Consider the following 23168-nt stretch of genomic DNA (forward strand, 5'->3'; position numbering starts at 1 on the left):
ACGTCACCGAAGCTGTCCTCACCCTATGACTCTGGGACCAAAGGCTGGTTTACCATATACAGCAACACGTTTTGCAGCCACGAAAGACACCGCCTGACCTCTCTGGCCCTAGATGTTAGTTATAGGGGGAGAGCTGTTATATCGTAGTCTAGTAAATACTCACGGAGAACGTAGACGTTGACAATGGCCGTATGAAGCAAATCACTGTGTGAGGCGGGAGAGGGGGAGGGGAGGGGACTCACATACGTGGTGTCCTTAGGGAGAGACTGTCACTTGGGGGTGGCTGTGCTGAACAAAATCTTGGGTGACAAATGGCCAAAGAAAATGGTGACACGAAAAGCTAAAACGAGTTTCCCTTATTCTGAGAAGCTGTTCATACAGTTTGCCTACGATGACCCATTGGCAATCAGATTTTTTGTTTTTCTTATGGACTGAACCGTTTACATTGGTGTGTGACTGGCTACCATTACTGGTTATGAGTTGGCTAGGAAAGAGTATGGTCATTCTGCCCCTCCCTGCCTCCGTGCCTCTTGACATCTGCATTATAGTTGAAAATTCGACTTAACTCAGTGCAGCTGCTCTCAGGAGCGTTCCTGTTACTTGTTACTAGTATACCCAACAAGTGTACAGAGAAACGTGATACATTTAGGACTCCAATAAGCATTGTGTAATGGGTCAATATCTTTGTTAAACTGTGACGTCTCGTTACATACAGCAAACCTGACCTGAAAAACCTCATGGCAGGCATGTTTAGATATGATATTGCACCAATCAAGTGCTAACAATAAACACTGAAGGCACAGTGGTATGAAATCCTATGCGTGGCAAGCATGAGCGAAACACAAGAGAAAATGCGTCTGATAACACTCGGTAAATCAAGAGACTACATCTTGTGTTTGTAGACAACAACAACGGAGCAGAAGGCAAGGAGTGGAAGGCGTCAGGATGCGCTCGCAGACTCCAGAGGTACGGAGGTGAAGGTGGGGGAGGCGGTCTGAGCACGATTCATTGGTGAAGAGTGTGTGAGGAACTGATGAGTGGAATGGCATACTAATTTTGTGAACAAGTGTATTTCTGAATAAGTGAAACGAAACCTGGTGAATTCAGGTAATAATGTATCAGAGGAATAGTTGGTATCATAACTAAAAGGAAATCAGAAACATGATAAACGAATTAAATGAAAATATTTCTTACGACTTTTAACCAAATCCTCCGAGAAACAATTCCAGCACAGGCACGAACGACGCAACATGGCACCACGCGGAATTACCGAAAGCTAACCAAGGAACCACTAATTATTTTACAACACATTTCTCCAAATGAAGAGAACGACGTTTTATAATAATTGGGGTTCAGATAAATGGTTTGCTCGACGCATTAGCGATAATTAACTTTAATGTCAACTAAGTACAGTTCAGAAAAGTAGTGAGATGTCTTAGAAATAGCAGTCAGATCAGCTAAAATGAACAGTAATAAAACTTTCAGTTGCGCGCAGACGTTAGTAACTTTTGAAACAGGGACCATAAAACTAGAATTAGTGCAAAAACAGCAACAATGATACGAGAGTACACGGATGAGCCAGAACATCATGACTACTGCCCACCGCGACGTTGGATGGTGCCTGGTGATGTTGTGGGCACGTGACGCGGTACTAAAAGTACGTAACCTGAGTAGAGGCGCATGGGGATCACCCTATCTAAGATATGGAGAAATCCATTGAGATAAGCGACTTTCACAATGGGCAGATTATTACTAACCAGAGCCTGTGAACGAGTATCTAGAAAACGGTGAAGCGGTCGAATGCTCGTGCTACTGTCGTGAGCATCTGCGGAGAGAGGTAGAAGGACAGTGGAACCACTGCTAGGCTACTCTTCACAGAACATGGGGTTTGGGGGATACCTGCTCTGTAAAGTAAGATACATGGTGGCGTGTGGTATCCCTGCCGAAAGAGCACAATGCCGGTGCACGCACGAGTGTTTTGGAGCGCACGGTTCATCATCGTACATCGCTCAACACTGAGGCCTACAGCTGAGCACCCCTACCTGTTCACATGTTGACGCAACGAGACCGTCAATTACGATCACAGTAGGCGCGGGACCATCGGGATTCGACTTCCGAATAACGGAAACGTGTCGGCTCTTCGAGTGAATCATACTTTCCCTACACTAGGTCGATGGTCGTCTCCACACGTGCCGCCGTCGAAGTAAACGGCGGCTCGAAACGTACAGAGTGCACCACGCGGACGGTCACAGGTTGGTGGGAGCAGCATTACGTTATGGGGGACGTTCTCCTGCCCTTGCATGGGACCTGTGGTAGTGATTGAAGACACGCTGACAGCTGTGAACCACCTGCATCCCTTCCTGCTAGATGCCTTCACAGACGGCGATATCATCTTTCAGCAGTATAACTGCCCGTGTCTCAGAGTCAGAACCGTGCTACACTGGTTTGATGTCTCGGAAACCGAATTCGCCTGATACGAATCCTATAGAAGCCATCAGGGTCGCTATCGGGCGCCATCACCGCGTACGCAAATCAACGGCCCGCTATTTACGAGAATTACGTGATCTGTGCGTAGACATCTAATGACACATATCTTCACAAATATACCAACAAACTGTCGGATCCTCGATACGCAGAATGTGTGAAGTATTTCGTTCCCAAGACGGACAAACGAGCTATTAGGCAGGTGAACATAATGTTCTGGCTCATCAGTGTAGGTTGGGGGGTGCTTTATCCTTACGTTGTCAGCGTAGGTGAGCATACTGCCGGCGATGTTGATGTCGGTGTAGTTGGGGAGGGGGTCCTTGAGCGGGAAGTGGCTGAGCACGGTGACGTTGTGGCCGCGCGCCGCCAGCTCCCGGAACAGCCGGCCGAACATGCTGAAGTGGCTGGGCGCCACGAACCAGAAGACGCCGAGGATGTTGGCGCCCGAGGCGCCGCCCGCCAGCATCGCGAGCGACGCGGCTGCGAGGCACGTGCACGTCCACGTAGGCAGAGGGCGCATCTCGGCAGCGAGCAGCGGAGGCGTCTGCACCGGACTGATGAAGACCTTCTCTGAAAACAGATACGAAAGACAGCGGTGAGCACAAACCGGGCGTTTACGAAGGGGCGATCAAAACGTTTCAGGCTGTAAAGTGCAGAATGCGTATATCAGTTAAAGACAATCGCCGCGAGCACTGAGGCAATGATCGACCCAACGCACAAGGTTGAAGACACCCATTTGGTAAAACACTGTATCCTGCTGCGTCCACGACTACCTGCCGCATATCCCCCGACCGGACCCACCCACCCTTCAATGTCCTTTTCAAAGGACTGAAGGTGTGATAATCGTATGCGGAGAGATCAGGACTATTCCAGTTCCTTGGCGTAACTTCTGTGTTGCGACATCTGCGGTATGGGGCACGAGTGCCCCCTGTCGCAGATTTCCCAGACTCTTCGCCTTAGTTTCTCCCGCGCTGCGCAGTGCCGTTCCTCATTGATGGACGCATCAAGTTCCTTTGAAATGAATTACCAGTGGCCTCCAATAACCGAGGACCAGGGTGAGCATCACCTTTCCGCAGATGGCTGGCTCTTGAACTTCTTGGGACGAGTGGACGATGGATGACAAGACCGCACCGCCGACGCTTTCGACTCCGTCGCGCAGTACTGGCATCAACTTTCCTCGCCTGTGACAGTGCGCTCAAGAAGCGTGTTGCCTTCAACAGTGAAGCGCATCACGTGCTTCAGGAAAACGGCATCTCGGTTTGTTTTTTGTTCGGCATTCAGTGCCTGGGATATCCACTGGATGCAGACCTCAAGGTAGCCTGAGTCTTGCCAGATAATATGTCGGACACTACCGAAGCTGATGGCGAGAACCTTTGCTACCGCACTAATGGTTGCGCGCCGGCCCGCCCCAATCGCATCAAGAACCACCCCCCTGTTGTTTTCGACAATGGATGAGGCTGGCCTCCCAGATCGACCGCCGTCTCGTGTCGAATCCCGACCTCCACGCAGCTTGGCGCACCACTCCACGACGATGGTTTTGGAGAGTCACGCTACCCCGACACATTGTTCACTCTCTGGCGGATGTGTACGCTGGTTTTCGGCAGCCCAGAAAAGAATAACAGCTCATTGGTGCCGTTTTGTTGTAATGTGGTCATATTTCCCGTATCTGCATTTAGCACTATGTTGCATATACGCTGTAGCAAGTGGCAGGAACGAAAACTGTCCGTCCACCCTTTATAGTTTCAGGTGAACTCTAACTCTTGTAAAATCTTATTGTGATGCTATATTTATGGCTGTAGCGAGTTTCAGCAGGAGCACCTGTTTAGACCATTAGAAGATGGAGCATAAAGTCCCTGGTGCGTGCTCAGCAACGTCGATACAGAGACTGTTACTTGTATTTAGAAAGTTACTGACTTAATTACTCTTGGTAGTCAGAGCTGACGGTTTCCTCACGCTGGTCTCTCTTCCCATTAAACCATTTAAAATGTTAGTAACTGTGACATTTGAGATGTTCAAACAAAATCGAGAATTCAGTTTAAAAGCAAGTTCTGTTCCACACGTGTTTATTCTTTGTGCCATGCTGCAGAGAGTGTTCAGAGAGCATATCAGAAATAAATATAGCCTTTTGGCAGACGCTGTTGTCATTCTGTGTTGTGTCGCACTGGTGACCGTCGCTAAGAATGTAACTCGTGTGATTAAGTGATTTGTTTTCAGCGTCGTTTGCCGCATCTGCTAACAGCCTTCCCTGTCGCAGGGCAACACTCTTCTAACAAGGTGTAACAATTAGCGGTTAGTTCCTCGAGCAAAGGTTTCGTTCCGTGCATAGATGGTCCATTTACGAGGTTATTGTTTGTACGACATAATATGTATTCAAGAATGAAGTGCAGTCTTGAAGAGATTGTGAGACACACATTCCAGGAGAGAGTTGCAAAAATATCTGACTCTGGTGAGCGGAAGGAAACGTCCAGGCACACTGCACCTTAGTGTCAGAGGAGGGGGTATACAGAAATACAACTGATTCCCTGGCTAGGTGATATGAGAACCTGGATCGAGAAGGAGGATCTCGATGTTCGTGCATTGCATACATTGCGCAATGAATAGCACCAATACAGGAAACGAAGACAGCACGGCAACAGGATACGGAACATGCAGCAGCAGTGGGGACAACAGCAACGTGCAGTGGGCGGCGCTGTACGCGCCACGCAGCCTGCAGACGGCCGCCAACGCCCGGTCGGTTTGCGAGTGCGGCGCCTCTGGTGTCGCAGCACACAGCACACAGCACACAGCATTCCCGTGGCGACTGACGGCCGGCGACAGCCGGCGCACCTTCGTGGTGTCGTAACTGTTTATTCTTCTTTCTTAGGTCAAAACTGTGGTGCCTTGCCCGCTCGTTGCTTATAGGGTGCCTAAGGGATGTTGCGTTCTCGGAATGCTCTACAACAATTTAAACAAATAACGTTAGTAGTTTTATTTCTAGACAGCAAATTGACAGTACTTTGATTACAGCAAATGCCGCTAGCGAGAGGCGACATGAAAACAGTAAAACTCTTGCTCTACACAAAGCACAATGAAGCGCTTGATACGGACCACGACAGTCTGGTAGAGCAGACTGCGCCGACCTGGGCGGCCGCGGCCGGCAGGACCGGCGCTCTGGCTCGCTTCCTCCAGGCGTCGCTGTTGGCGCGGCGCGGTCCACTTTTCGCCTTCTGTGGCCTTCCGTTCGGCATCTTTGTTCCGGCGCTTGTGGTTACGCCAGAACAAAAACGATTTCTTTTTTAAACAATTAAGTGGTGTATTGCCTTTCTCTCTATTCTGCAACATTTACATTTTATTCATCCCCCCTGCCTTTCCTTCTTTTCTACTCTACTTCCTTTTCATTTCATTTTTAAGGATACTAACAGTACATTGTTGTGCTGGGTTTAGGGCTATACAGTCTACTATTGAAAAACGGAGGAAAACCGCTGTTTTAATCTACTTTGGATCGCAATGATAAGATGATGTAGAAACCGGAGTCTAAATCACTACCAAACAGCCAAATATTGTAAGAAAACGAAGACGCCCTACACACAATTTGGAGAAGAGAGACAGAAAATGGAAGAGTACGAGAAGACGGCATCCTCTACAGTTTACATAGCTAAGAGATATAACATAATTCTTATTGGGAAAATACGAAATAAAGGGGAAACTGAGAATTCAAAGATTGGAGTTGATAGGTGGCAAGGTGTAAATGAAATTCACTATAGAAACAAAAGTTGGTAAGAAAATAAGAAATGGATGAGATCTATGATATTGATTTTTCGGAGTCGTCTGATAACCAGTTTTAAGAAAAACGTATGCGAGAAGAAAATAACAATTAGAAAATACTGCCAGCCAACATGAAAAGGAACTGGGAAAAACTCTAGGTGTGGAGAATCAACACAGATTGGAAACACAATGTTTACTTGTGCCGAATAGCTCATATAGGGACATAAACCGTCAGATAAATAACTGGAAGTGTGCCTGGAGCCACAAACAACAAGTACGAACTCGGTAACTGTGCAACGTGTATCAGTATAAATTGTGTCACTACGTGTTCTGAAAGGTACTAGCCGTGACGGAATAACGGACTGGCATATCCAGTGGGAAACCAGCAGAGGTGCGGAAAGAAATGCTGCTGTCCTTCAAAGCTTGCACTCTCCGTGAATGGCAGGGACATAGACGCTAATCTCCTGCTACATTACCCACGCTTCTGTGCGTGCTTTCCATACACCACCCACGCATGTGTCACACTGGTTCTTTGTTTTCGATCCTTGACCAATCCTACCTTGTCCCTAATCACTCTAATGGCACGTGTTCGCCGGCCGGGGTGGCCGAGCGGTTCTAGGCGCTACAGTCTGGAACCGCGCGACCGCTACGGTCGCAGGCTCGAATCCTGCCTCGGGCTTGGTTACGTTTAATTAGTTCTAAGTTCTAGGCGACTGATGACCTTAGATGTTAAGTCCCACAGTGCTCAGAGCCATTTGGCACGTGATCGTTAATCTCCATCTTCCTTGCATACTAGGCTGCAAGTCGAGAACTACGCTTCTGATTTTCTTCCATTTCTGTTGCAGGTCATGTTGACTGGGTTGTAAGAACGACAACAGTAGTGGGAAATATATCGCATATAAATCTGTCACGTGATTTTCTGTTTATCCGCTGCAATCTTAAGGTTGCTCTCATTCGTTCGCCCCAGCTCACAGCATTGTGACTACTCTCTGATGTTTAATTGGCATAAGTGAGTTCCGAAGTGATCCAAGGAGACTGTAGTCTAATGCAGCTGGATCTTATTCTCTCGCTTTTGCAGAGAGTATATCAAATTAATTGCACTTTAAGTCAACCTGTTATTTTATTAATAACGTAAAAGCTACTTTCGAATGGTACTGAAGCTCTGCTGGAAGCGTTTTATAGCAGGCAACAGTAACATAAACGATCGTTTTGAGAAGGCTGTTGACGCCGTACAAAGTCATTAATTTTAGAGAACAAACCATAAACGAATGCAGTACACGCAAAATGACTGCTGCTGAACGTGCTGAAGGGGCGTATTATTGTCTTTAGAGTGCATGGTATTGTGATCAGAGGTAAGACTTACATTTTCGATGTATTTGTAAAGCATGTAGCTTCGCCTTCATATCAAATAGCATTATTGTCTTCAACGTTTACGTAAACGGTCTCTCGGATTGATCTTCACGCTTTATACACCGCTAAGCTAAAACCATTTTAGCCAAGTGAAGGTACCATTTGATACCCATAAAATTTATGTCGTATTTGACTAAACGCTGCAGATAGAAACATTTAGGGTGAAAGTATTACAGTGAATTACGACGAAAAAGTATTTTATAACATAAACCTTGTGTTCTTTCCTGTATTACAAGTCTACATTTAGGCACATGATTTGTTCCAGAGACAGGACAAAGCGACCTTCATATCAAAAACTTGCGGCACAACATCCACACCCCACCTGACCTTCGTCACACGTGGAGCAGCAGGGGTACCCGTGCAAACAACGAGGACGTTCCTTGAGGCTTTTCCACGGAGCCAGTAGTAATAGTAGAGAACGGACTGTCAGTCCCAGTCACAATAAACCGTCCAACGCCCCGCTGGAACCTCAGGAAAGCTGACCGGAATAAATACCTATCCTATGTCGAGAAGACGGTAAATCGGATATCCCAGAAACCTGAGAACTACAAAAGATTCACAAACCTGGTACACAAAGCAGCTTTAAATGCTACTCCACGAGGGTCATGGAAGGAATACACCCTGTGCTGGACGAAAAGAGTGTGAAACACTAATGGAGGAATTTGAGGAGAGTGGGGCCGACCGAGACTGCGGACCAACTGATGAAGGAGCAGATTGAAAGAGGAAAATGAAAATCTAGATTCCATCCATTCTAGCAGAAAGAGGTGGGATCTGTTGAAGAAATTAGGCGGTGCTACTGTGCCTCAGAGGCCATCTCTTGTCATAAGTGCTTCTGAGATTTCAGTTATTCTGAAACACACCTCCAAAATTCAACTAAAGGCATGTGAAAAGAAAGAGGCTTCCAGACCTGAGCAATCTATTAGTCAATAATCCAACCAACTTGAACATTGTGAAAGAAGTAGAGACAGAAGAGATTAGCCAGTCTCTGAAGCTAATGAAGAAAGGAAAAACAGCCGGACCTGACGAGATCCTACCAGAATTGTTGAAGGAACTGGGATCTCTAGGATGTAGGTGGGTCTCCAAACACTGCAGGAATGTATCAGTACGGGTGCTCTCCCCAAGATCTGGAAAGAAGCAAAAGTCATGGCTGTGCTGAAACCCGGAAAGGCGGGAGAAAACCCAAAGAACTACAGATCAATATCCCTGCTATGTACCTCGTATAAATAATTCCAGAGAATATTACTGGCTAACTTCGTACATTGACGCCAAGCTTCCAACATACCAAGCCGGTTTTCGAGCAAGCAGAAACTGTTGCGATCAAGTGGTGTCCCTTACAATCTACATAGAGAAAGGCTTCCAAAATAAGATGAAAACTGGACTGGTTCCCATAGATCTTACATCAGCTTACGAGACAGTGTGGATCGAAGGGCTATTGTTCAGGCCGACTAGAATCATAAAATGCAAACAGGCCTACACACTACTCAAGAACATATTAACATGTGGGAAAATCAAAGTCTCACTTCATGGCACGAACAGCAAGAGTGCGGTTCCGAATAATGGCCTGCCTCACGGCTCGGCACTAGCACCCGCTCTCTTCAACCTGTACGCAGCTGACCTGCCACAACCCAATTCACGAAAATCTGCACACTGTGACGGCCCGACCATCGCGTATCAAAGTAAAAATTTCAGCGATCTCGACGAAACAACGAATGCAGACCTGGAAGCCCTGAACACATATTACTCCAAGTGGCACCTACACCCAAACCCCAACAGAACAACCAGCACAATAATGCACCTTAACAACAGAGAAGCACATAGAAAATTACAGCTTTCTATGAACGAACAGCACATCAGACACGAGGATAAGCCTAAATACTTTGGTGTGAAACTAGATCGCACTCTAACATACAACGCACACCTAGAAGACACAAAACAGGAACTAAAATCCCGCAATGCTATCATTTCGAAACAGGCTGGAACAACATGGGGATGCGGGGCGAGCACTTCGAGGGCACCAGCACTAGCTCTTGTCTACGTCGTAGCTGAATACCGCTCACCAGTCTGGATGAGAAGTGCACACGTAGCTAAAGTGGATGTCCAGCTGAAGGAGACAATGCGAATAATCTCGGGAACACTCAGGGCCTCCCCCTGTGCCTGGATCCCTGTCCTAGCCAAGATAGAGCTCCCTGAAATCAGGCGATCACAGCTAGCCCTAAGAACATACGAAAAAATCCTAGACAACCCGGACCTACCTATCCATGAAGATCTAACAGCTACAAACAGGCTTAAATCCAGGACAGCGTTCTGGAAAATCGGCGAAGAGTTTGAACGCTTCAACTCAAAAACAACCTGGAACGAAGTATGGGCTGCAAGTGCACACAAGAACTGCAATTTGGTGGACGACCCCAACAAGAAGACTGAAGGACTCAACCTCCCAAAGAAACTGTGCACAACTTTGAACCGCCTAAGAACAGGTGTGGGCAGATGCAAAAATGTTCAAATGTGGGTGAAATCTTATGGGACGTAACTGCTAAGGTCATCAGTCCCTAAGCTTACACACTACTTAACCTAAATTATCCTAAGGACAAACACACACACCCATGCCCGAGGGAGGACTCGAACCTCCGCCAGGACCAGCCGCACAGTCCATGACTGCAGCGCCTAGACCGCTCGGCTAATCCCGCGCGGCTGTGGGCAGATGCAAGCAACTAGTGAAGAAATGGGGCCTGTCAGACAGCTCTGAATGTGAGTGTGGTTAAATCCAAACAGCCGGCCGGAGTGGCCGTGCGGTTCTAGCGTTACAGTCTGGAGCCGAGCGACCGCTACGGTAGCAGGTTCGAATCCTGCCTCGGGCATGGATGTGTGTGATGTCCTTAGGTTAGTTTAAGTAGTTCTAAGTTCTAGGCGACTGTTGACCTCAGAAGTTAAGTCGCATAGTGCTCAGAGCCATTTGAGCCAAATCCAAACAATGGACCATTTACACATGTGTGAAGTGTGCGGATGTAATGGTGATTTGAAATACATACACAGACTCAGTGACTCGGCCTTAAAGTGGCTCGAGAGTATTTGTAATGTTGTATAGTATTATAACAGCACCCGTAAAGAGTATTGTTACCATAGTTGTATAAGTATATTGTAATTAATGGAAGAATGATTTCCTCTGTATATGCCGAACGAGTAAATAAGAGACACTGCCTGTAATGGCCTATCTGTCCGATTCCACAATTGGACACGTGTACGGTATAAAGGACAAATGAACTCACCCCACACGATCTGTTGCACCAAAGTACATGATAGAGTAGATGAAAGATGCATCTAGAGCAGTGAAGAATACCTAGACATTCCGGACAAGGCATGACCGCACGTAAGGTTGATGAACTATGGGTGTCGTATAAAAAGACTAGCACCCTCACATATAAAAGTTGCTTTTGGTAGGTTTCGGGATTTGTTGCAGTCGAGATATGCACTGATATCCTAAATATTCTCGCCTTTGATATCGAATGTGCATATGGTCGCGATTATAGTCTCAGACAAAGGGGATTGTAAGCCCGCACTCTGCTAGTCATACTGCAGCGACCACAGATGACAAAATATCTTTCCACTCTGTCCCTCTTCCGTTCACAGATGACGTGCCGGACAAACTATAGTCCTCATAGTTTGGTGTAATCCAAGGTCTTCCTAACTGTGTCTTGCTGGCCGTTACATGAGATGCATACTGGTGAGGAACAATACGTTTAGCCGGCCGGTGTGGCCGTGCGGTTCTAAGCGCTTCAGTTTGGAACCGCGTGACCGCTACGGTCGCAGGTTCGAATACTGCCTCGGGCATGGATGTGTGTGATGTCCTTAGGTTAGTTAGGTTTAAGTAGTTCTAAGTTCTAGGGGACTGATGACCTGAGCCGTTAAGTCCCATAGTGCTCAGAGCCATTTGAACCATTTTGAACAAAACGTTTCTGGGCTCGTAGTGGTTCGTGTGCTCTAGGAATGTTGGCAGGAAGCCTCTACACGGTACAAGAGTGCTTCTCCAGAGCCTCCTACTGGCGGTAGGGGTTGGTGGTGGTGCTGGGGGTGGTCGGCACGGAGCATGTCGCTCACGAGCAGCGAGTAGGCCGCTGTCGAGCGTAACGTGCCAGTCCGACAAATGGATTCTCGTCAAGGGGGTGAGTCATTTACTCAGTTACTGCGAAAGACTTGTCAGTTAAGTCAGAATATTGCCGGAAGTTCTAGTGATAGCGCTGCGGTCGCAGGTTCGATTCCTGCCTGGGGCATGGATGTGTGTGATGTTTAGGTTAGTTAGGTTTAAGTAGTTCTAAGTTCTAGGGGACTGATGACCTTAGATGTTAAGTGCCATAGTGCTCAGAGACATTTTTTTTTGTGATAGAAAAAGCCGTGTTCAACAACCTCTGATGCCCCTTGGAAAGAAGTGCTTCAGTTACAAACAAATGGTATACAGTTTCCTTTTCTTATTCATCTGGACCTGTGTCATGTGTTTTCTGTTTCGAAATGGGACACAAACCAGTGCATGCTTATAACTGTAGCTTCAGTGTCACTAATAATCCATTTCTGTCCCTCGATGATGAAAATTTCTGCTACCAACGATGTAAGAACCATGTACCTCCGGATGGAGTGCCACCACACTTGGTGACAGGGGTGAACTGTGCAGCAAAAGTAACGTGGTGTTGTCCTCAGCAGCCGGCCGCGGTGGTCTAGCGGTTCTGGCGCTGCAGTCCGGAACCGCGGGACTGCTACGGTCGCAGGTTCGAATCCTGCCTCGGGCATGGGTGTGTGTGATGTCCTTAGGTTAGTTAGGTTTAAGTAGTTCTAAGTTCTAGGGGACTTATGACCTAAGATGTTGAGTCCCATAGTGCTCAGAGCCATTTGAACCATTTTTTTGTCCTCAGCAACTCTGCAGCGACGCGTGACGGCGTCTGCGAGCTCGGGGGGAATTGGGGACCAGCCTCCTCACAGAGCTGCTCTCAGACTCAAACCTCCAGATGTCGCACACTCATAACGGTACCGTACATTGTGTGTCGATAGAGTGTCAACCAAAGATGCGATTTAGTTCGTACTATGGGCTGTCGTTCAGCAGAACGGGCTTAAAAGGTAAAAGTAACACCAGAACTACGGAGCACAGGGAAAGCATATAGCTTCTGTGAAGACATTGTTAGAGCGTTAGACCTTCATATCAAAGAGTCCTAGGTTCGTATTCCAATGATGACATTATTATTACTATTAACACTTCCGCAAGTGTGATGCATTTGTTTCTTTGTTCTACTGTTCCCATTGTTTGTGTTTATTCTGTGAAACTACAAACGCAGTAGCTCCTTCATCACATGTCCGACAGAACACCACACCTATCTATACAAATGTACTCTATACGTAGGTTTGCTACTTCCAACTAACGAATCAAAAGCAGGCTGCCAAAAGAACATTGCTACGAAGTCCTTTTACATGTCAGGAAAACGTTCTCCTATATAACAGTTTCAAGAGTAAACAGTTAAACAAAAATATCATCAGTGCGATTTAAATGCGGAACGTTTGGTGCGACGACGTCACGCTATACCAACTCACCCACGCGAGTTCTACAGTGTAGTTACTCACAGATACCCTTTTCCTGTGCTCCGTAGTTTTCGTGTTGCTTTTAATCAATTTTTACGCCCGTTCCGCTGGACGACAGCACACAGTACGAACTAAATCGGTGTTTCGCTTGATACCCTACCGACACACAACATTTGGTACCGACCTGAGCGCCTGACAGCCGGTGCTTTGGGTGTCAGCGCCAAGTTTGTCTGAGGAAGAGTACTGAGAGTGTGAACACGAATCCTCAAATGGACTGACGTCGAGAGACTGGGCCGGCTACCACACCTGCGCAACCGTTCACTAGTGGGTATGGAATCACTACGTACTGCGCCATCAAACGGGCTTGGAACAATGCATCAAAGTTGTCGCAGATAAATAAATGCCACCCAGGTGGGAATGGTGGTCTGTACATTCACCAAAATGCAAACCATCTCTCTCACGGCAATTGCTTTTTCCGAAACATCACTTTTTGAGGGAAGATTATGGAGTTTCGCCTCGTTCCAGACCAAAGCGTGGCTGCCCTCACTCTGCAAGCTGAAGGCCTGTCGAGCACGGGGAGCGATCATGTGAGTCTCGTGGAATCTGCATCAATGGGAACTCAAACTGGGATGAAGTTGCGCACTCATTACTTCGAAGAACTGTCGAACACTGACGTTTGTCTTAGCCTGTCGAAGTATTTGACTGACCCCTCTGGGTGCCAAACCTCTGATTGGGCGTTGTTGGAATAGTCTATGAACAACAGAGGCCTGAACATTTCACGAAGCTGCCAGCGGCCTTACATTGCGTCGCGCTCAGTGAATGACTTGGAGATGTTCGACGGAGCTGGACTCCGCATGTGACTTCCATGACTGTCGCAATGCCAATAGCACCCCAATGCTCAAGCGATTAACGGCACACTATTTACATCACACACCTGAAATACGAGGGTTGTTTTTTAAGTAAGGGCCGTTCGCATGTATAGTCCCGTAGTTCGCGCGGACGCCGCAACAAGCCACCGCGCCACTTGCCGGCATCCTTCCCGTTCACACTGATGCAAGTTGCAGCTCTGTGGCTGACGTGTACGCATCGCTGTGCTACTTTATAATGTTTAGGATTACTGAATCGCCCGCCGCGTGTGAGATACGGTCAGTGATACGTTTTTTGACCGCGAGAAGCCTATCAGATGCAGAAATTCATCGTCAGTTAACAGAAGTTTACGGCTTGAACGCAATGAGTGATGGTAAAGTGCGTCAATGGGTTAGAGAGTTTAAAAATGGCCGTCAAAACGCCCATGACGAAGAACGCTCAGGCCGGCCCTCTGTGATCACTGATGATTTGGTGGCTGCAGTCGAAACAAAGATTCGTGAGGACAGAAGATTCACAATCTCCACCCTTTCTTTGAAATTTCCACAAGTTTCAAGATCGGTTTTCTACAAAATTGTGTCTGAAAACCTAAACTTTAAGTGGGTACTCAGACCCCTCACAGAGGACCACAAAGGGAAGAGATTTGCCACTTCATTGGACTTTTTGATTCATTACGAGGAAGAAGGGGATGACATGTTGAGTCAAATTGTCACTGGAGATGAAACATGGGTATCCCATATCACTCCCGAAAACAAGCGACAATCGATGGAATGGCGACACACAACCTCACCCGTCAAGGTCAAAGCCAAACAGACGCTGTCAAAGCGCAAGATTATGGCAACTGTGTTCTGGGACCGGCGCAGGGTTTGCTAGTGGACTTTATGCCACAAGGAACGACAATCAACTCATATGCCTACTGTGCTACTAAAGAAGCTCCGCAGAGCAATTCAAAACGAAAGGCGCGGCATGCTGACAAAAGGAGTTCTGCTCCTGCACGATAACGCTAGGCCTCACACCTCTCAAAAGACTCGGGATTTGATTGATTCTTTTGGCTGGGAAGTTTTCGACCATGCACCATACAGCCCCGACCTTGCTCCTAGCGATTTTCACCTTTTCTGGTACCTGAAACACCATCTTGGCCGGCAGCACTTCAATGACGACGATGAAGTGAAAGCGGCCGTGAACTCTTGGCTGTCGGAGCAGGCGGCCAAATTCTTTGAAGAGGGAATTAAAAACTTAGTTGTACGGTATGACAAGTGCTTAAATAAACAAGGCAACTATGTAGAAAAATAGGTAAAAGTGTGCAGAATCCGAAAATAAAAGTTTTTTTACAAAAGTATTTGTATCTTTTTTTAAAAATAAAAACGGCCCTTACTTAAAAAACAACCCTCATACTTTTTTTGATTCTGAGCATTCCGCCACCCTTGGTCTAGGTGTAGTGTCACTGATTACTAAATAAAATTTCACAGTCCCAAGTTTGAACACCACCACCGCTTCAATTTTTAGTAAAGATCATCAGCAACGGGGCCAAAGACTTCCGGAATAAGGAGTCACCCTCGTTTCACCAATGGCAATGTCAAAGAGCGCGTAGGAGTAGACTGAGGTTCAGGACACTCTCTTGCCCTTGGGGTGGAAAGTACCCCTAAAGGCGGAGGGATCAGCAATGATCAATGGCATGAGGATGCAGAAGGCAATGGAAAACACTGCATTAAAGACGCGTACTGTGCATTCACAGGATATGTGGCCTGTAATTGAAAACGTGTCATGATGATCTCTGCATTGGCAAAAGATTTCGGATTAGTCCCCCGTTTGGATTCAGTGAGGGGACTGTAGGGGAAAGGTGAGCATTAGAAAAAGATTGAATAACCAATGGTCCACGAATCGGGGCGTGGACTGTCAGAAATCTCAACGTGGTAGGGAAACTAGAAAATATGAAAAGGAAAATGCTAAGGCACAATCTAATATAGTCGCGAGGAGGAGGGATTCAATGAAGTGAAATGGAAAGAAGACAATGAGTTCTGGTGGGATGAGTATAGGATAATATCAGTAGCACCAGAAAGAACAGAGTGAGTTACTGTCAACAGTTCAGTGAGAAGATTGTTCTCATCAGAATCGACAGCAAACTAGAACCGTCAATAGTTGAGATATTCATGTCGACATCGCAAGACGAAGATGAGGGGATGGAGAAAGTACAGTATATGACGATACTGAACGGATAATTCAGCACGTAAGGGGATTAGAATATCAAATAGTCATGTGATATTGTAATGCAGTTGTAGGAGAAGCAATAGAAAAAAGGGTTATGGGAGAATATGGGCTTGGTGCTAGGAATGAGAGAGAAGAAACATCAATTACGTTCTACAATAAATTTCACCTAGTGCCAGTGAATACTTTATTCAAGAACGACAAGAGGAAGCAATATACTTGGAAAAGGCCAGGCGATATGGGAAGATTTTAATTAGATTACATAATGTTCAGACAGAGATTCTGAAATCAGATACTGGATTGTAAGACACAGCCAGGAGCATATACAGACTTAGATCGCAATTTCGCAGTGATGAAGAGTAGGCTGAAGTTTGAGTTTAGTCAGGAAAAAATCAATGCGCAAAGAAGAGGTGTACAGAAGTACTAAGGAATGAGGAGATACTTTGAAGTTCCCTGAGGCTATGGATACTATGATGAAGAACAGCTCAGTAGGCAGTTCAGCTTAAGAGGAATGAATGTTTCTAAAAAGTGCAAGAAGTTGGAAAGAAAAACTTGCTACAAAGAAGGTAATGGCGAAGAAACCATGAGTTACGCAAGAAATACTTCAGTTGATCGATGAAAGATGGAAGTACAAAATTGTTCAGGGAAATTCAGGAATACAGAAAAAGTCACTTAGGAATGAAATAAATAGGAAGTGTAGAGAAGCTAAGGCGAAATGGCTGAAGGAAAAATGTGAATACCTCGAACAGGAAATGATTGTTGGAAGGACTGACTTAACATGTAGAAGAGTCAAAACAGCCTTCCGTGAAATTAAAAGGAAGTTTGCTAACATTCATGGCAATGCCAGTGTTAAATGCAGGGGAGAGAGTGGATATGTGGAAAGAGTACATTGAATACCTCTATGAGAGGGAAGATATGTGTGATGACGTGACAGGAGAAGAAACGGAGTCGATATAGAACAGATAGGGGATACAGTATTAGAATCAGAATTTAAAGAGCTTTGCAAGATTTACAATCGAATAAGGCAGAAGGGATAGACAACATCCCGTCAGAATTTATAGAACCATTGGAGGGTAGAATGCATCAGTCTGGCGATACACCATCTGACTTTCTGAAAAACGTCAGCCACACAATTCTGAAGACTGCAAGAGCCGAGAAGTGCGAGAATTATCGCAAAGTCAGCTTGATAACCAAAGCATCCAAGTTTCTGACAAGAATAACATACAGAAGAATGAAACAGAAAATCGAGGATTTGTTAGGTGAATATCAGTTAGGCTTTAGGCACCAGTGAGGCAATTCTGATGTTGTGGTTGGTTGGAAGCAAGACTGAAGAAAATTCAAAACACGTTCATAGGATTTTGTAATCTGGAGAAAGCGTTCGACAATGTAAAATGTTGCAAGATGTTCGAAGCAAGGAGGACATCAACAGCAGAATAGCACTGGCAAAACGGCATTCCTGGCCAAGAGAAGTCTACTAGTGTCAAACACAGGATTTAATTTGAGGAAGAAATTTCTGAGAATGTACGTTTGGAACAAATTGTTGCACGGCAGTGAAACACGGACTGTGGGAAAACCAGAAAAAAGAAAATCAAAGCATTTGAAGTGTTGTGTTCGAGAGGAATTTTGAAAATCACGTTGACTGATAAGGTAAGGAATGAGGAGGTTCTCCCGAGAATGGGCGAGGAAACGGATTTATGGAAAAAACAGACAACAAGAAGGGACAGGATGGTAGGACATATGTTAAGATAGCAGGTACTAGAGGGAGCTGTAAGTACTACTCTGAGAGGAAGAGGTTGAAATACAAGTACATTTCTGGCGGAGCAATAGTTTCATCTTATTGGTACTGAGCCGAGCGTGGCTCGTGTTCCCGCCATCATGTATTTTACACCCTGTTTTTAACGTACTATCACCTCACTACGTTAATTTAAATTACGGGTGTCACTAAGTTGTTGCTTTGCTTGATCGTGGGCGGCGCTAGCAGCGTGTATCGATATATCCCCTCTCCTAGTATCTTTGCTCTACTGCTATGACTTTCCGTTGGTTGTCTGTCGTAAGCGAGTTCGGGTCGCGGGTTCGGGCGGCTAGTCAATTGGAACGCGTCTGTAGCGCAGTCCGGACCTGCCAGTCGGGGAATTGCAATGAGGCACTGGTGCAGTCGGGGTGGAGCAACAGGGAGGTGTGAGTCGACATGGCTCGCCCTACCATTGCCGCCACGCATCATTTGAGCCGGGCCACGGTCTTGGTGGATCGTCGGTCGGTCGTCCTACCGGACGACGCGTTTTGGCTCGCCGATCGTTTGTCGACTGTGTGTGTACATCGACTCCCGATTTGTCTTCGTACGTGCTTAGTTACTGTTGGGAATCGTTCAGGTCTTCGAGCAAGTGTTTGTCAGGTTGTGTGTGTAGTTGTCGATATTTTCACTGACGACTATTTTAGACGTTGTCGGCATTCTGCGGGCAGTCGATCGGTTGGTGCGGACCAGGGTGGTGGGGGGTGGGGTGGGGGGGTAACTCCGTTCGGCGCGGTCGGCTGCGTCCGCTGGCGGTCCCTGTGCAGTGTCGGGGCGTGGGTGGAGCTGCCCGATCGCTACGAGCTTCGTGGTTCACCGAGCCAGAATGTCAAGGTTGAGTGGTGTCTTAAGTACCGAAGCCACATCCATTCATGTTGTGTGGTTCGTTTCGGTGGTTCGCTGTTGGTGAGGTTTCTCTGTGAGCAACACCGAGTGTTTGTAATGGTAAAATTTAGCCGCCATGCGGTGGAATAAACAATTGAAGTACACCAGCGGAATTTTCTGCGTTGTGGCCGTTAGTGTTCTGGTTACCTGCCCTGACCACTAACGTAATTTCAGACAGTGTCCATTTCTCACCTCTTGTCGCTGTCCAACATGGTGTGTAGTTTTGACAGCTTATTACATATACGTATTTGATTCTGGATAATCACGTCCGTAACATTTTGTGTTTCAGTTCTAATGTACCGATTGGTGGCAGGCAAGTCCTTTTGTCGGTCGGTCCGTGGCTGTCCCCTGGTTGGGTTACTGACGGATCAAGTGTAGTTTGGCTCACTGTCTCCTGTCTCACCTAAGTGAACGAGGGCAGACCGACCCCCTGGAGGCTTCTGAGTGCCGTTATCTTTACTGTCTTTCTTACGGGTGTTTAATTCTCTGTTTATAATCTATCATAGCCAGTGATTTAAAAAAATTCTTCGTTTCACTGTGTTTTATGTAAATCAAGGCTTATTTTGGAAAATTAATTGTGGGCCTTCAGCCGCTTGGAACCTTATTCTTAAAATTACGCTTTAAACAAAAACATTGCGGCCTTCTGCCTTTGAAAGGTTATGGTAATTTATTTTAATATCTTGAAAATTTTATTGTGGGCCTTCAGCCGTTTGTATTGCATCTTGTTTATGTTCCTCTATCCATTTTTGCCTTGAGGCTTTCAGCCTAGCTGTGATATATATGTATAAAATTTGCAATAACTGCATTTGCTTTTAAGATTTCTTGTTTGGAGGCCTTCAGCCGTGAAAGAATTGGAGTTTGAAACTCGTAGTTGTAAAGGTTCGGCTTTGTGCCGCTTTGCTTGTAAATATGTTATTAAAGTACAATAAATTTCATTTTTAAGTTGAAACTGACCGACACGTTATTTGGCTCTTTGCACAATCCCAATCACCTGTTGTGCCCAGCGGGTTTAGCGGTCGTCTCAGGTACCAAAACATACGACATGTATTCCTGCAGTTCATTAATTGAATCGGAGATTTTTGAAATTGTTCTGTTAGCTTTGCCTTTTTCATCCAGGATCTCAACTGCGAATATTATCGAATCTGCGGGAGAATGAATAAATGAAAAAAAATATGTTCAATGCATGACGCTATTCTGACCTCCAGCAAGGTTTCTGGTGCCACTAAAAAGACGTGATGATTGTATCATTTTTGTTCAATGATTCTTTTTCTTTCTCTGGCGCCACCATTATGTGAAGTTTCCGAAATGACATACCCGCCATTTAACTGTATATAATGTGATTATTTCACTATCTAGATTTCGACCATCCGCCATTTTCCGGTGTTATTAAACTAAAACTAAACTCCTCCCGAACAGGTCTCATAAGACCCTAACGGTACCGACCGACCGCCGTGTGGTCCTCAGGGCATAGACGAGACTGGATACGATTGTGGAGGGGCATGTAGTCAACACACCGCTCTGCCCGCCATATATCAGTTTACGAGACCGGAGCCGCTAGTTCTCAATCGAGTGGCTCCTCAATTTGTCTCACAGGGGCTGGGTGCGGCCCGCTTGCCAACAGCGCTCGGCAGACCATCCAAGTGCTGCTGAAGCCCGACAGCGCTTATCTTGAGTGATCTGACAGGAACCGGTGTTATGGCTGCGGCAAGGCCGCTTCCAATTGTTACAACGTAAAAAAATCGACCGACTTGTGTGAAATACATCGTCGAAGAATGTTGTCAAGCTGTTATGTAAATTAGACGACCGGAACGTAAGTGTAAGCTTCATTTTTCTGTTTATAATCATCAGTTAATGTGAGCAATAATGTTTAACGTTTATCTACAGCTAAATGTTTTGGACATCTGATTTAAATCAGAGCTTCACTACATTTTTTTCACATAGTAACACTTGAAAATGCCCCGAGGCCGAAATCTAGGTAGTGAAATAAACACATTATATACAGTCAACTGGCGTAAATATCTTTTCGAAAACCATTTATGATCGACGGGCGCGTGAGTTTTGAGTCATCCGGTTTCTACACCCAAGTTAGAATACTATCTTCACGGGTCTCACAAATCCGTCAGCTTATCAGTTAGCAACTGCCCGGCCAGTGGAAACGAGTCTCAAGAGGAGGAGCTGTTTAGCGTTTCCGTGTGAACACGGCTTGCAGTGGTGAAGACGCCAAATTCACATTCTGGAGGGGCGACCACCCGTGTTTACGTTTTCCTTTGTTTCCAAAACCAATTAAGGGGAATGCTGAGTCCGGTGATGCTTGCTTTGGAACTCGCTGGGGCGATTTCAGTCTCCAGGCGTTTCTTACCCGGGCATGTGTTACGTCCCCCATAGTGGCACGCCGAGAAGAAGTAAAAACACCGGTCTCGTCCTTTTCGAATCAACAGTGGCAGCAAAGTAGCATTTTATGTCTAACGGATGACGATGTGAAGAAGATGACGGTGCAGGTGTCGCGGAAAAGGCACTCCGAAAGTGTTTGGCATCACTGTCATAGCCTCTCAATCAGTGTGTTGTCGGAAACTACGCGGAAAGCAGGCAGAGTAACAAGAATTGCTAATGATTATTCGGGTGTGAGTTTACTGGTAGTGCAGATGCGGAAACGAGTGACACAACACCCTCGCAGTGACGTCACCGCTGGCAGCTGCACGCGAGGTCGAGACAAGTGAAGACAACTAGCTCGCGCGCGCTCGCCGGCACTCACCAGCAGCAGCAGCAGCAGCAGCAGCACGCGTCGCGTGGTCCACGCCTCGTCTCGCCGCGGGCGCGCAGCCAAAACGTAGCAGCCAGCCGGCGCCGCACTGACCCGCCACCGTCGAGCATCTTCGTATAAAAAAAGGCGGCTGCGTCGCACAGGGCACGTGGCCACGTGGGCCCTCAGTGCGCAGGCGCGCCGTTACGCAACACGCTCTGTGGGAGGGGCCGGGGAACCGCCTCATCACGGCGGTGGGCAGATGAGCTGCCGCCGGCGCCTCTCGTCTGTCGCCGCAGCTGAAACAAACTGCGGCACTTTTAGCGCCTGGCAGCGTGGTGGCGGAGCCAAATGCGATACGCCCACTTACCTCTTGGACCAGCTCGCGCGTAGTTCCAGACGGGGGAAACTGTCGTCCGAGGAGCACACGGGGTCCCGGGAAGGTCGAGGTTCAAATCCCTGTGCAGTCTCGCCGAGACAAATTCCTGGATTGTTTTTTCTCCACCTATCCCAGTTCGAGCCTCGACCCCGTGTTTAACCAGCATATCAACGACGGTACGTTAAAGTGTAATGTTGTATTGTATTGTATTGTATGGAACAGGGGACCTAGAAGCGACGGAGAGGCTTCGTCCCCACCGTAGCCCTCAGTGCCTCACAACCCCACAACAGGCTACTGACGTCCACTCACCCCACCGGCTGTGGGCCCCCTCCTGAGCGTCTCACACCAGACGAGAGTAACACCAAATGTTTGCCTGGTAGAGTAATTATGGTGTACGCGAACGTGGAGACAGTGTTTGCGCAGCAATCGCCGACATAGTGTAACTGAGACGGAATGTGGGGAACCAGCCCGCATTCGCCGAGGCACATGGAAAACCGCCTAAAAAACCGTCCAGAGACTGGCCACCAGACCGGACCTCGAGACTAGTTCGCCGAGCGGATTCGTGCCGGAGACCGGCACGCCTTCCCTCCTTGATAGCAGTGTGGTAGACCGCACGTCTAACCAGGCGGTCGGTGTAATGTTACTCGCGTGCAAAACGGTACAGCTGAGTAAGCCGGCGGTATGCGAAGCACACGAAAAGGAACGTGACACCGAGGACACTTGCATTCAAGTACTAAAAAACGATCAAGCACACTGCCGAGAACAAGCATTTGCGAAATTACGAACGAGGAAAGGAATCGTCAGCTGTGAGAAAACTTCCCATCCTCACCTTCCATATGTTGTCCGTCACCGTCGCCATCTTTGCTTCGTTTTCCAAGCTATCGTTTTCCTTTTATTTGTATTTCTTTACTTTTACTCGTAATCGTTCATGACTTGAGACTTCTCAGAAGTCTCAACTCCGCACTCTAGGTATAAATTTCTTGTTTACCACTTGTCATTAACTTTTATAAACTAGTCTTCCTACAGCAACAGTCTTTCAAAACTTTAATGACGTATGTTACTATTTCTTGCTTTCTTCGTGTATGCTGATTAATTTTTAAAAAATGATGCGT

At 46.8% G+C, this 23168-nt stretch overlaps 1 protein-coding gene across 1 annotated transcript in view; it reads right to left on the reverse strand.

Annotated features, from left to right (window-relative positions):
• LOC126263619 (UDP-glycosyltransferase UGT5-like) overlaps positions 1–22915 on the reverse strand; it is a 169216-nt gene extending 146301 nt beyond the window's left edge. The window contains exons 1-4 of the mRNA XM_049960705.1: positions 22886–22915; positions 22048–22145; positions 21690–21976; positions 2741–3054 (exon numbers count right to left, since the gene is read on the reverse strand). Coding sequence (XP_049816662.1) covers positions 2741–3054; positions 21690–21976; positions 22048–22145; positions 22886–22915 — 729 coding nt within the window. The remainder of the gene's footprint in view (positions 1–2740; positions 3055–21689; positions 21977–22047; positions 22146–22885) is intronic.
• Positions 22916–23168: the final 253 nt, after the last annotated feature.

This window comes from Schistocerca nitens, chromosome 6 (genome assembly GCF_023898315.1).
Source record: "Schistocerca nitens isolate TAMUIC-IGC-003100 chromosome 6, iqSchNite1.1, whole genome shotgun sequence".
NCBI lineage: Eukaryota > Metazoa > Arthropoda > Insecta > Orthoptera > Acrididae > Schistocerca > Schistocerca nitens.